Genomic DNA, 13,789 nt, shown 5'->3' with positions numbered 1-13,789 from the left:
TGTTATGAGCTGAAGCTAGAAAGGCAGGTGAGGGCCAACGCAGATCCCCACGGTCAAGTTAAGGAGTCTCAGCTTTATCCTAAGAGCAATGGGAAGGGACTGAAGGGTGGTGACACCAACTCATTTGTATTTTGACTGCAGTGCGGGGGACTAGAGTACAGTAATTCACAGTGGAAAGAGATGAACCAGTTAGGAGGCTGCTGGCTCACGATCCAGATAAGACTATGGCGGTTTGGACCAGACCAGTGATGAGGGAAATAAATATTTAGAAGGCACACGTTGACAATACCAAGTGTGAGTACTGTATTATGAGCTGTGCACGCATGCTTGGAATTTGACCAAAAACCTGTGAGACAGGTATTCTTTTCTGTATTTTATAGATGAAAATGACTGAGGCACGCAGAAACTTGTCCAAAGTCCAGGTGGTAAATAACAGAACTGGAACCCAAGCTCATGGTTATTCAACTTCAAAGCCAACTACAATATTATTGTGTAAAAATTAGAAATAGAGTTAGAATAAAGGGTCTCTACAGCCAAACTTCAAATCTTAGAAGTTTCTTGATCTATTTCATCAAGGTACCAATGATGAGCCCTGAAGAACACAGCCTTAGGACTCCCCTTCATAACACGGATTCTCTTCTGAAGGTTTACACCACAGAAGGCATACCTATTTCAACGTATCGGCTCGGCAAGTCCCTCATTTCACTGGCATGCCGTTCCTTCACCGAGCATATCTAGAAAAGAAATTCACAGGTTATTTTATTCATCTGATAGAAAACTCTTCATCACGTGTCATTCACTATATGGTACTTTTGCTAAATTAGCCGTGTAGCACTCAAGATGGAATGCACACAACCTACCCTGTGACTTAAGTGATGGAAATTAACTTCAATGACATATAGCAACCATTACTTATATTCTCTGACACTATTCTTCAATAAAGTTTTATTCGAGGACAAAGAAAGGAAGGAAACTAATATAGTTTTAATATGGTTTCAGTGACCCATTCTCTGCAACTCTACTCACAGATTCCTTCTATCTATCTCTAACAGAAGCACCCACAGTAGGTCTTGTGTTTCTGATCACATATTAGTAACATTTCACTGTTGCTAAATAATACTTTGCAAAAGCGTCACATGCTCTTCTTCTTCTCTTGAGCATATTAAAATCAATGTATTATATAATTTAAATCAGGGGTGGCAAACAACAGCCCGGCCCCTGGTCTGCTTTTTTTATGGCCTGGAAGCTAAAAAGAGTTTTTGTATTTTTGAAGCCTTGAAAAAGTGAAAAGGAGGGAGGGAGGAAGAGAGAGAAGGAAAAACAGAAATAAAAGGAAAAATACTCAGCAGAAACAGTATGTATCATGCAAAGTTTAAAATATTTACTACCAGCCCTTTACAGAAAAGTTTGCCAACTCCTATTTTCAATTGTATGTATACAGTTTGGATAGAGATTTTATATATTTATTTTTGTATATATCTCACTTACACACAACCCTTAACACATACGTGTGTTAACAGTGGATGTTTTAGGGTGGTAAGACTAGAGATACTTTATATTTTCTTTGCTATATTTTCTAACGGAAATGTATTCTATTTTGTAATAAGAAATGAGAAAAATTCACGTTATTCACGTTAAGTTAAGTTCATCCAGGTTAAGACTGAGCCTCAAACGTCCATCAACAGATGAATGGATAAAGATGATGTGGTACATATATACCATGGACTATTACTCAGCCATAAAAAGAACAAAATAATGCCATTTGCAGCAACATGGATGGACGCAGAGATTATCATACTTGTGGTTGCCAAGGGGAAGGGGGCTGAGGGAGGGAAGGATTGGTAGTTTGGGATTAGTAGATGCATTCTATTATATATAGAATGAATAAACAACACGGTCCTATTGTATAGCACAGGGAACTAAATTCAATAACCTGTGATAAATCATAATGGAAAAGAATATGAAATAAATCATAATGGAAAAGAATATATATATGTATATATATGTATAACCGAATCATTTTGCTGTACACCAGAAATTAACACAACATTGTAAATCACCTATACTTCAATTAAAAAAAAAAGCTGAACCTCAAGTTAAGTACTGATCTTATACAACTTTCATCAGGGACTAGTTTTTTTTCCTTTTTCTTTTAGGCAGCATTTATTGTGTTAATTTATAGCTGCAACCCTAAGTATAGCTACCATATGAAAAATTCTAAAATACAGAAAACCCAAAGGGAAAAAACCAAATTATTATCTGTGGTCCCACAACAAAGTGAACACTATTAGCAACCCACACTTTTGGGGAAGCTACTTTTCTCAACCTAAAATTACTACAATTAATTTAACGTATTATTTAAATATCCTTACATAATTCTTTAATGTCTTTATAGCATTTCATTACAGGGATATACTGTAATTTATTTACTCAATCCTATTTTAGACATTAGTTTTTTCTTCTATCTATCTCTGATGCAAGCAATAGTGCAATCAACATACTCGTGTATAAAACTGTTGGACTTTTGTTGCCTTAGGATAAATTCCTAGAAGTAGAATTGATAGATCAATGTACATTTTTTTAAGGTTTGGTCTGGCTAATATCCATGTCCAAATCACTGTCCAGGAACACGGCAACTACCTGACAGTACAGTCATCCCTTGGTATCTGCAGGACCCTGGAGGATACCAAAATCTGAAGATGCTCAAGTCCATTATAGGAAATGGCATAGTATTTGCATATAACCCACAAACATCCTCCTATATGCGTTCAATCATTTCTAGATTACTTATAATACCTACTACAATGTAAATGTTAATAAATAGTTACTGGTTTCCAGCAGATTAAAGTTTTGCTTTTCGGAACTTTCTGGATCTTTTCCCCCCAAATATTTTCAATCGAGGTTGGTCGAATCCACTGATGCAGAACCCACAGACACAGAGGGCCACAGTACTCTCTTTCTCTGACACGGGACTTGAACCCAGTGCTGTGGAGGTACAGGCATTTACTGAGAAGTGACAGGCTATTTTCTCCTTTGATTGGATTCTATCATTTGTTTCCTGTCCATCTCAGACAATTTCCCACTTTCTGTCATTTGTTTCCTGTCCATCTCAGACAATTTCCTGTCCGCTCCCCCAATTTTCCTTCTCTTCGTGTAAGTTATCCACTCTTCTATCCACACTTACTAGGGAAACTACTAAATTGTCTAATAGGCACGCTCCACATACCAACTGAACAACTGCTTTATTTAATGTGTTGATAAAAGTACACATGGAGCAGTGTTCCACGTGGTTTGAAGTGTAACAATAATATATATATATATATATATATATATATATATATGAAATAGAAATATTAATTAGCACTTTTTAGCAACTACGGGGCACCTGTCCTGAGCTGAGGGCTTTGTAAAGCAGATAGAGCTCTGTTCTTAGGCAGATTATGGTGCAGTGGGGGAGACAAACAACTAAATAAGGCATTTACTGAAGTGTGATGGAGAAGTACAGAAATACAGAGCAGGGGGCATCTACTAGCAGGGATGGAAGACTTCCTGGAAGAAGCGCCATGTAAGTTGAAGCAGGAGATACAGGACAGGTGCCAAAGGGCAACTTGACAGCTTGGGGCCCTCAACGGGAAGGTAATCAGACAGAAGCAGAGAGGATAGGGGAAGGAGGGGCTAGACAGGAACACGGGGCAGATCATCATGAAAGAGGAAGATGTCATCCTATGAGCAATGAGCATCCTGGAGGGGTTTAACCAGGAGACTGACATCACCTGATCTGCACTCTGAAAAGATCATCCTGGCTGCACTGTTTAGGGCAGAATTAAGGGGGGTGAAACTAGAGTCAGGGGACCCGACGGGGGATGGAGGGAAGTGGAGAGATCTGAGAGAGAGTGACAGAACTTGAGGACTGCCCGGGCCTCTTCCAATCCTCAGACGCCCCTGGAAGGTGATACTACCAGCCCTAATGTAGACACGAGAACACAGAGGCTCTGAGAACTGCCCAGGACCTCAAGGCTGGAGCTGGGACTCACGCCAAAGCCTGATGGTGTCTCTGGCCATCCTACAGCCCCTCTGAAGACAAGGACACATGACACCACTGGCAGCTGGGCCATGGCCTATACTATCCCCTAGGTGCTGTGGTCAGAGCTCTGTCCCAGAGAGCCCTTACACGATCTTCTCCATCACAACACACACCCCTCCCTCCCTCTGTCCCTATCCCTTCTGTCATCTTCTATCCATCTTCTCCACACCTGCTCCATCCACTCCGGCAATAATGCCTTCCTTTATGTACCACAGAGACTCACCAATCTCACTCCAGTCTCAAGGATCTGCCCCTCCTGCTTCCTCAGCTCACACCCCTCCCCAGCAGCTGCATGGGGTACTAACCCTAAGATTTAAGTTCAAGGTGTCAGCAGGGCCACGCTCCCTCCAGAGGCTCTAGGGAAGAATCTGTTCCTCTCCTCGTCTAGCTTCTGGTGGCTTCCAGCATTCCTTGGCTGCCTCACTCCAATCCCTGCATCCATGGTCACACTGCCTTCTCCTCTTCTGGGGTAGCACTCCCTCTTAGAGGGCCCACCCAGATAATGCAGGGTAAACTCAAGATGCTTCATTAGTCACATGTTTTGCCCGACTCTCTTGCCGCATAAAGAAACATTTATAGGTGGTGGGAATTAGGACCTGCTGTCTTTGGGGACCATTATTCAGCCTAATAGAGGAAGCATTTCTGGTAACAGTCAGCAAACTTCTCACATGTCCCAATAGACTAATTTCCCTTATCTTTCACCGAAAGAAAAGCGAATCACAACAGAGGAAAAAGCTACTTGGTCCATCTAAGAAACTTAAAAAATATCAAGAACATTACTTTATTGGATCAGTAACCACACGCATGGGATAGGGAGACTGGGAATCACTTTTTTATCATAGACTTTGGGGGTACAACCTCCTTCCTGTTACCTTAAATGTGAATCATGTTGTGTTCATTTAACACATGGAAATAATGACCACGTGTTCAATTAAGAAAGAAAGAGAACCTGAATCGTATCAACGAGACTTTACCTCAGATTAACAACACTTATTTTGGTGATAACATTAATAATTTTTATGCTTTTCTTTCCACTGAAGAATTTTAAATAGCCAGGTCTCTTTCATGACTTCTCTGGAATTTTACGGCGTAACAGTGACACTGATATTTATCAAGTACAATACTCCAGATCCTATGCTAAGCTCTTCGTTTAATCGTCTCCGAAACATGTGATGTGAGAACAATTAACACGCCCATTTTACAGATTAGGAGAGTAAGACTCAGAGAGGGTCACGCAAGAAGTTAAGTGGAAAAGTTGGAATGGATTCCAGGTCTGCGTGACTCTTCAGAGCCGAGCTCTTCCATTAGACTGGCTGGGATACTTTCTCACAGCGTCTTTAACTCAGCTAAGTTTTAGTTTACGTTGTTTAGATTAAGGTATATATTTTTAAAGGGAAGAAAACAACTTTTGGCTCTGAAACATCTAATACAAGAAAAACGACTAGGCATGAAATAAAGGTGAATGGATTTGGGGCCTCCGTTTGCAGAATAGCTTCATTCACCCAGGCACATATTGGCAGATAATATACGTGACAAAATAGCCCCAAATCTTATCATCCATAATAAGCCTGGGTCTTCACTCCACCAAACTACTACCGAGCAAGCAGGACGATTTCATCTCAACCTTCTTTTTTCCACCATCGGTCCTAGTGAAGAAGCTCAGAATCAAAGCTACGGGAAATGAAAAGAACAATAACGAAAGGGACCCAGGTGAACCAACAACACCTAACACATGCTTTACATAGAGCTAAGGCCAATGGGGTTATGGGAAATTTAAAAAGGATCACAAAGGCAGCACCATTCTGAACATGGAGAAGTTCAGGAGAAAGGATAGATCTGAAAATCTATGCATATGGAAGAATTCAAGCATGAAATGATTATCACATGACAATAATATGCAGGTGAAAATATTCTGGTTCCGAGAAGCCATTCAAGGACTCGCTCTCCTGTGGACCACCTTCGGTAGCTCTGTAACAACACAGACGTACAAGAAATACAAGCAAAACTACCTTGACAGAGGGGCCCCAGCCAATGATCAGTGTCACACTGTCCTTCCAGCAGAGGCTACAGGGATACATATCGGGGCGAAGACTTATATCATCCCGGGGCACGTTGGTGATTCTCTGCTTTGAGGTGATGTCAAAAATCTTCACACCCTGGAAAATAAAATAGCATTAAGCATCCTCTCCTTGGGAGAAGGAAGGTAAAAGAAAATTTATTAATGGCCACTGCTAACCATCAGGGATAACCAGCACAGCAAAGTATCGACAGTGTTTTTTAGGTGCTGCTGGGAGCCGCAGAAACGTTCCTACTCCACAAGAATCCTGTGAAAACCCAAAACGAAAGAAAACCTCTGTCCTTCTTTCTAGGCAAACTAGATTTTATGAGTGGATGGCACAGGCCACTCAAATCCAACACAAGTGGGCAATGTACAGATATCAACAACTGCATTTCCAAAAAGACAGAAAGTCACATCTCTAATTGTATCGTTCCACCACAAATACGGGCTTTGCTTTTCAGAAAAGCTTTGAATCTGCAAAACCACTATATAAAGAAAAACACGCCTGACATTTTAAAGTACTCAAATGGAAACATCAAGCAAGCAGCTAAATGAAAATAGACCAAGAGGCCACATGTCTGTTGACCTTGACTGTGACCCAGGAGAAGTAAGAAAAGTCCTGACTGGCATGGTAGATTCTGGGAGGTTTCTACCATTCAAAATGGAATAGCAGGGGACTTCCCCCGTGGTCCAGTGGTTAGGACTCTGCGCTTCCAGCATGGAGGGCATGGGTTCGATCCCTGGTTGGGGAACTGGGATCCCACATGCCATGTAGTGAGGCCAAAAAGGAATAGCACTGATTTGCTAAATTATACCTCAAAATTCCAAAAGCTATGCCAGATGTCCAAAAGGTAATTTTTAAACTTTCTACTCGCCCTACTGATATTGAGTAAACTTGAGATAAGTGAAGTACCAAAAATTAGGATCCCCTTTTTCAAAGGCAGGCCTGTTTTGGGTCTGTGATTATACTGAGAGTAAAAGAAAAATCAGCAATATCCTGCCCTTGTTTCATAGCAACTGGCATTTGCCCTCGGCTAATAGGCAAATGGTATTTTCAAGACCACATTTCCAATGCAGCCCTTTCATTATTAAGATGCCTTTTCATTTTCTTGGCTATTCTCCATGCCTCAGCTTTCTTCCTCTAAGATAGAGTCCAGAATATGTTGGAAATTACTCTCCCATGAACACCAAAAGCAATGTAATTTCTTTACCCTCCGGGTATGATATCAATCGCTCCATGTACCTTTTAGAAATTTCAGTGGCAGGACATGAAAGCAACCTAAGTGTCCATTGACAGATGAATGGATAAAGAAGATGTGGCACATATATACAACGGAATATTACTCAGCCATAAAAAGAAATGAAATTAAGTTATTTGTAGTGAGGGGGATGGACCTAGAGTCTGTCATACAGAGTGAAGTAAGTCAGAAAGAGAAAGACAAATACCGTATGCCAACACAGATGTATGGAATCTAAAAAAAAAACGGTTCTGAAGAACCTAGGGGCAGGACAGGAGTGAAGACACAGACGTAGAGAATGGACTTGAGGACACGGGGAGGGGGGAAGGCTATGCTGGGACGAAGTGAGAGAGTGGTATGGACATATATACACTACCAGATGTAAAATAGATAGCTAGTGGGAAGCAGCCGCATAGCACAGGGAGATCAGCTTGGTGCTTTGTGACCACCTAGAGGGGTGGGATAGGGAGGGTGGGAGGGAGACGCAAGAGGGAGGAGATATGGGGATATATGTATATGTATAGTGATTCACTTTGTTATAAAGCAGAAACTAACACACCATTGTAAAGCAATTATGCTCCAATAAAGATGTTAAAAAAAAAAAGAGGGAGGAGATACGGGGATATAAAAAAACCCAGAGAAATGGCGGTGGCAGGAGCGCCATCCCTGCCCTTTGTCGCAGGGCTCTCGGTCCGGCTGTCCTTCTAGCTCTGAACTAGCGTTAGGGACACTGCTTGTACCATATTATTGGCCCAGGCAATCAGATGGCCCCTCCACTTCACACTCCGTATGTTCCCTTCTCCTTCGTGCAGAACTGAAGACTTCCATCTGCTCATCCAAGACCGTTCAAACAGCAGCAACTAGGGGCAAATATCATGAAAACAGAATTTTAGAAACCAAGAGTCATATATCAAATTCCTTACTATTTTTTCTTGTCCATTCACCGAGTAACAAACTATCCTCAGCCCTTTAAATGTAGGTTTCTAGTGGTACATGATTTGCATTTTGGAAAGCATTCCCAGTCTATCCTTTACCCTATCGAGGACACTGAAATGTGTTTGGGTGTTGAGGTTACTACACAGTCCAGCCACAAGATGGCACCAAAACACCAAAATTCAGGGAAAATAATGTACACTAGTAGAAAGATTTTTATCACAGAAAGTTCTTCAAATAGTTGACCATGAATTAATTTATTTAGTAAACTGGGAAATCAAAACCTGATAATGTTTTCCCTGAAAATAAAATATTAGCCACAGATTAAACTGCAATGATTAGAAGGGGTCTTTCACTTAACCCTAGAAAAATAATTTAACAATGATTTTTGAGCAGTAATTCATGTCATAACATAAGAGAAATTTGCTTTAGGATTAAACTTCTACAAAAACTTCAGAGTAGCTAGGGTCTTTAATCAAAACTTCTACATAAATATGTAGTTCTAGAATTCATGCATTATTAAGGATACAATAAAAAGTTTTTTCTTGATATATCCAATTTAAATCCTGTAAAAAAAGGTCTTTATACAATATGTCATTTAATACATACAAGGTATAATTTATACATTGTGTAACTTACACTATATAACTTTAGACATGTTATCCTGAAATATACAGTTAACCTTTTAAAAGCAAATTGCTGATGAGAGTTTCCATAACAGAATTTTTAAAATTCCTATCATAAGCGTCAATTTCAGTTTACCTTAGTATACCCCACCCCCAAAATAGGGGAAAAAATAGGGAATAGTGGAGAGTAAATTCACAGTATTTATATTTCTTACATGTCTTTCTCAATGGTTAGGCTCCTAGAGCCAGAAGCAGCAGAAAGAAAGGAAAGGAAAAAAAAACCTAAAATTAAATAAGTGTCCACCGTCACTAATAAGCCGAGTTTAGTCAAGTGAAACTGCCAGAAATGTATAAAGTTCTCTATCATCCATGCAAGAGCAAGGGGGCCTCACAACAGCCACAGGGGAGACTGGAGACGGGGCTTCTACTGAGCACAGGTGCTCTCATCGGATAAACACAGGACAGAGCTCCTCTACATACGCGCAGCAACTTTCTAACCCATCTCATCCTCCCCCCGCCCAGGTTCCAAGAAATCACCACCACCAAGCCTCCAGCTAGTGACACTTAGGTACGGCCTCCACCTGTGATTCAGCCTCTCCCTTGGCCATGACGCAGAGAACAGAGCCGAGGCGCCCACGGAGTGTGTGCAGCGTTTTGTGACAGGACAGCTCTGAAACTTGGGATCAGAGGTGAAAGCCTGAGAATACAACTCCTGCCACGTATAAGATCACAGTTCACTAAAGACAGGTAGCTAAAGACAACTGTATTCAACATGAGGAATTGGTAAGGTCACAATGTCTGTCTTCCCTCTGTGGCCTGGGTCAGGGGGAGGGGATTGTAAGAAGTGGGCGGGGCCCGGGAATGCTCCACAAGCACCTGTTGGAAGGGAGGATTGGCTGGATGGCCAGGGGAAGATGCCCCCTGGCATCAAATTCCCCTCCCTCACCAATCCCCACCTAGAAATGGCCAACGTAGTATTAAAAGGGGAATAATCTGTACCTGGGTGAGCAAAATTAAATATGCCCTCAATTTTAAATTAGAAATTCTGTAAAACATGATAGAAAGAAGATCCCAGGGAAGGCTGTGGTCCAACTCATTACAAGAAAGAGCCCACCTCGGTCAAGTATATAGCGGAATGACACTCAGTGCAGTGGCGGCTGGAGGTGAGGGGAGTCACAGGGGAACTCTCAGGCAGGGACACAGGGGCCTTGATCAGCACTGGCAGAGTCACACCTGAATAGCCACTCCTGCTGTTGCCTGGAGACACAGCTTGGAAGAAAAAAGCAGGCAGGCTGGAACAGGAGGGCAGTTGTGCCAGTTATGTGAGGTGGGCAGTGCCTGTAGAAAGTTACCTTAATAAATACAGAAAGCAAGCTTTAAAAAAATCCAGTACTTCCCTGCTGCACCAATGATTACATTCTTTGGTAGCTGTTTTCCCAACAGACACTGTGTTCCAATTCAGCAAAAATGAAAACATAAAACTTCCTTCTCCCACCACTGTCCAGAGTAAAAGATGTGGAAACGTTCTCACAAAATCTACAGGCAACTTCACAGCCACTTCTAGTAAATATGTGCTAACAAGAAGAAAACCAGCAATTTGGAGAAGTACACTATTTGAAAACAATAAAACTTGTCTAGGGAATAAGAAAAAATCTCCCACTCCTGATACATGACTAAGACATTCCGTAAAGTAGAGAAGAACTTCACAAATAATTCTCCTTATTCTCAGGTGACAAGAAAATTAAGCAAGAAATTAATAACAAAGGATAAGAAGAGCAAAACAGAAAAAAAACTGAAACAAAAAAATACTCTCCTTGGGTAAAAGAGGAAATCAGGGCTTCCCTGGGGGCGCAGTGGTTGAGAGTCTGCCTGCCAGTGCAGGGGACATGGGTTCGAGCCCTGGTCTGGGAGGATCCTACATGCCGTGGAGCAACTAGGCCCGTGAGCCACAACTACTGAGCCTGCGCATCTGGAGCCTGTGCTCCGCAACAAGAGAGACCGCGACAGTGAGAGGCCCGTGCACCACGATGAAGAGTGGCCCCTGCTCGCCGCAACTAGAGAAAGCCCTCGCACAGAAACGAAGACCCAACACAGCCAAATAAATAAATAAATAAAAAGAGGAAATCGAACTGCAACCAGAGCACTTGGAAAATGAAAATACAAATAGCACAGACCTAAACTTTAGGGGATGCAATCAAAGTTGTAAACAAGGGAAAGTCCACAGCTCTCAAAGTTAATAATGAACAAAAACAGATGGGTGCGTACTAGCTACACAGCAAAAACAAAATACTTTATCGAGGGAGAGAGAAGGAGAACTAAATAAATGGAAAGATATTACGTTCCTGGATGATAAGACTCAAAGTTCTCACTGAAGAGCTTAAGTCTTACGAAGTTAACCTAAGATTTTAATGCAAACCCAAAGGAAATCCCAAAGGAACTTTTTCTAGAGCTTCCAAAATGCTATGAATTTATTTGAAAATATGTGAGAATAACAAGAATTTTTTTTTAAATTAAGTAATTTGGGGGTGGGCCTGTGGATGTGCCCTGCCAGACAGTAAAACATTATATGAAATTAACACCCCAAACAGTATAGCAGTGGTCTCAGAATTGACAGGTGAAGGAAAAAGGAAAGGAAAAAACTGACAAAGATGAACCAAAATGATAAGGTCAGACACTGGGGCAAGGGACATGGCTGTCTGTGTGTGTACGTGTGTGTGTATGTAGGACCCACAATCTTTCTGAAGGATCCTTTAGCATTATGGGCTCAAAGCTTTAAAAAATGTCCCCAGGAAGTCCTAGCCTAGAAATTTATGCTAACAAGTGATCGGATAAGTGAGCAAAGAGTTATGTAAAGTTATTTATAATGGCCAGAAATAGACTGAGTAAAATGTAGTAGAGTTACACAGCTGAAGAGTGTACAATCATTTCTAAATGATTTTATATATGGACTCTTATTAACAGAAAAAGAGGTTCAGGGCATAGTAAATAAAAAAGCAGATTGCAAAACAGGATTAAATATGATGACTTTTAAATAAAATATGAATGTGTATCCATATATTAAAATCTGAAAGACACATTACAAAGTAATCATAATTAATTCCAGAAAGAGGTAACAGGCGATTTTATATTATTTCTATTTTATAATTATTCCGCATGGCACATGTGAATTATTTTTTATAATGTTAATAGGCGGATGAAAATCCCTTCTCTAATTTGTACAGTCAGGATAATTTAGGGGAATATTTGAAACAAAACAATATCAAAAAGTTCACTGGAACTTGAAGGAATGGTTGCAGCATCCTGACTATGTGTTAGAATTAATTCACATAAACTGTACTTATTTTTTAAATAAAACATTTAACTTGTAGAAAATTGTTAATAAAGTCCTGTTGTAATTCAAATCAAACTCACTCCACTCTATCCTTTCTGCTGTGGTCAGTGTGCTTTCAGTTATAGGATGAAGCTGAGGCCACCAGCCTCCTTTGTCTCCTGCTCTAGCTCCAAGGGAAGCTTCCAGCAGAGGGCAGGAAGAAAAGGAGAGAATGCTGAATTCAGTCTGAGTTTTCAGAGTTCTATTACAATAAACCTTGTGTAACCTGCTCTGACACAAATCAAAGGAGCAAAGGAGCTTCTCCCTTATTTTTATAATTCGGACGGCGGCATCAGTGGTACCCATTCTGTGCCACTGATGGGTACTCAAAAACAGGAGGTGGGGGGCAGCTAATATCCTAGCTTCTGTAAATGAAATAAATTTTAACTAATTTCCATTACAATTTTAGACACGATTCATGTTATTTTCCCCATGTCTTTCAAACAGCGGTAGTTTCATCACTTTATATTTGAAAACTAAGAAATTTATATTTTATATAAATTTTTATATAAATTTTATATAAGTTTATATTTGAAAACTAAACAAACAGCCTTAAATATATTAGACAGGACCATCATTTCGGAGAATTCTTTCGTACATCAAAATAACTTCCCCCTGATTTCCTGGTTCTACATACGTCTTACGGTCATGCTGGTTCTGAGTCATGCGATCGTCAGCACCATTTTATATCTAGTTCACTGAGATCATGTATTTTCTTCTCCTCTTCCTAGCAGACTGCAAATCCATCGGGGAGAGAAACCACATGTTATACGTACTTTGCTAGACACACAGGAATAACAAATATTAGATACTGAGTAGGCTTTCCTAGGTCTGCAAGTCTTATTCTTTCCTTTGTGGTCCATACACACAATGTATTTGCTACAGGAAGAGCTGTGTGATTCCCAAATCCCCCAGTTACTCGGCCCATCTTTAGTTAGTAAGGTCCCTACACTATTTCAGACACACTGGCATCTGCCCTAATCTCAAAACTCTATAGGAAAAGGACCCTGAGACTGACTCATCCAAGGAAAACATCTGTACCTTGAGAAAGGGCTCATTTATTCTGACTCTATGTCCTACTCCTGAAATGCTGGTCTCTTTCCCTTTGCTCAACGCCAGAGGATATAATTTGTGTTCAACTTGTCAAAAAGTTGAAAAGTCCTTTGAAGGTGAGTCCTCCCTTAACTGCAGCCCCTTGATTTCAGGGATGTCCACTGGCCTCTCATTTGGCCTGATCAGTGATCCCTGGAATGGGTTTGACTGCCTGCTCCAGGGCTCTCTGGACTGTCACAGGGCCCACTTCTCCTGGCCGTCCCCTCACCTGGCCTGCCTCTCTCCTCTATGTTACCTGCCTGACCCCTTGAAGCATTTATTTCTGCCTTCCCTCTCCACTCCACTTAATTCTTTTTTTTTTATTTTTATTTTATATTGGAGCATAGTTGATGAACAATGTTGTGTTAATTTCAGGTATACAGCAAA

The 13,789-nt window shown here is 40.8% G+C and overlaps 1 protein-coding gene across 3 annotated transcripts in view; it reads right to left on the bottom strand.

Annotated features, from left to right (window-relative positions):
* VPS41 (VPS41 subunit of HOPS complex) overlaps positions 1 to 13,789 on the bottom strand; it is a 204,549-nt gene that overhangs the window by 65,108 nt on the left and 125,652 nt on the right. For all 3 annotated transcript variants that reach the window (XM_019940651.3, XM_073809540.1, XM_019940652.3), the window contains 3 exons: positions 8,122 to 8,241; positions 6,094 to 6,240; positions 668 to 734 (listed from right to left, as the gene is read on the bottom strand). In XM_019940651.3, coding sequence (XP_019796210.1) covers positions 668 to 734; positions 6,094 to 6,240; positions 8,122 to 8,241 — 334 coding nt within the window. The remainder of the gene's footprint in view (positions 1 to 667; positions 735 to 6,093; positions 6,241 to 8,121; positions 8,242 to 13,789) is intronic.

This window comes from Tursiops truncatus, chromosome 9, assembly GCF_011762595.2.
Source record: "Tursiops truncatus isolate mTurTru1 chromosome 9, mTurTru1.mat.Y, whole genome shotgun sequence".
In the NCBI taxonomy this organism is placed as follows: domain Eukaryota; kingdom Metazoa; phylum Chordata; class Mammalia; order Artiodactyla; family Delphinidae; genus Tursiops; species Tursiops truncatus.
This window is presented reverse-complemented; position numbering and strand designations above follow the sequence as displayed.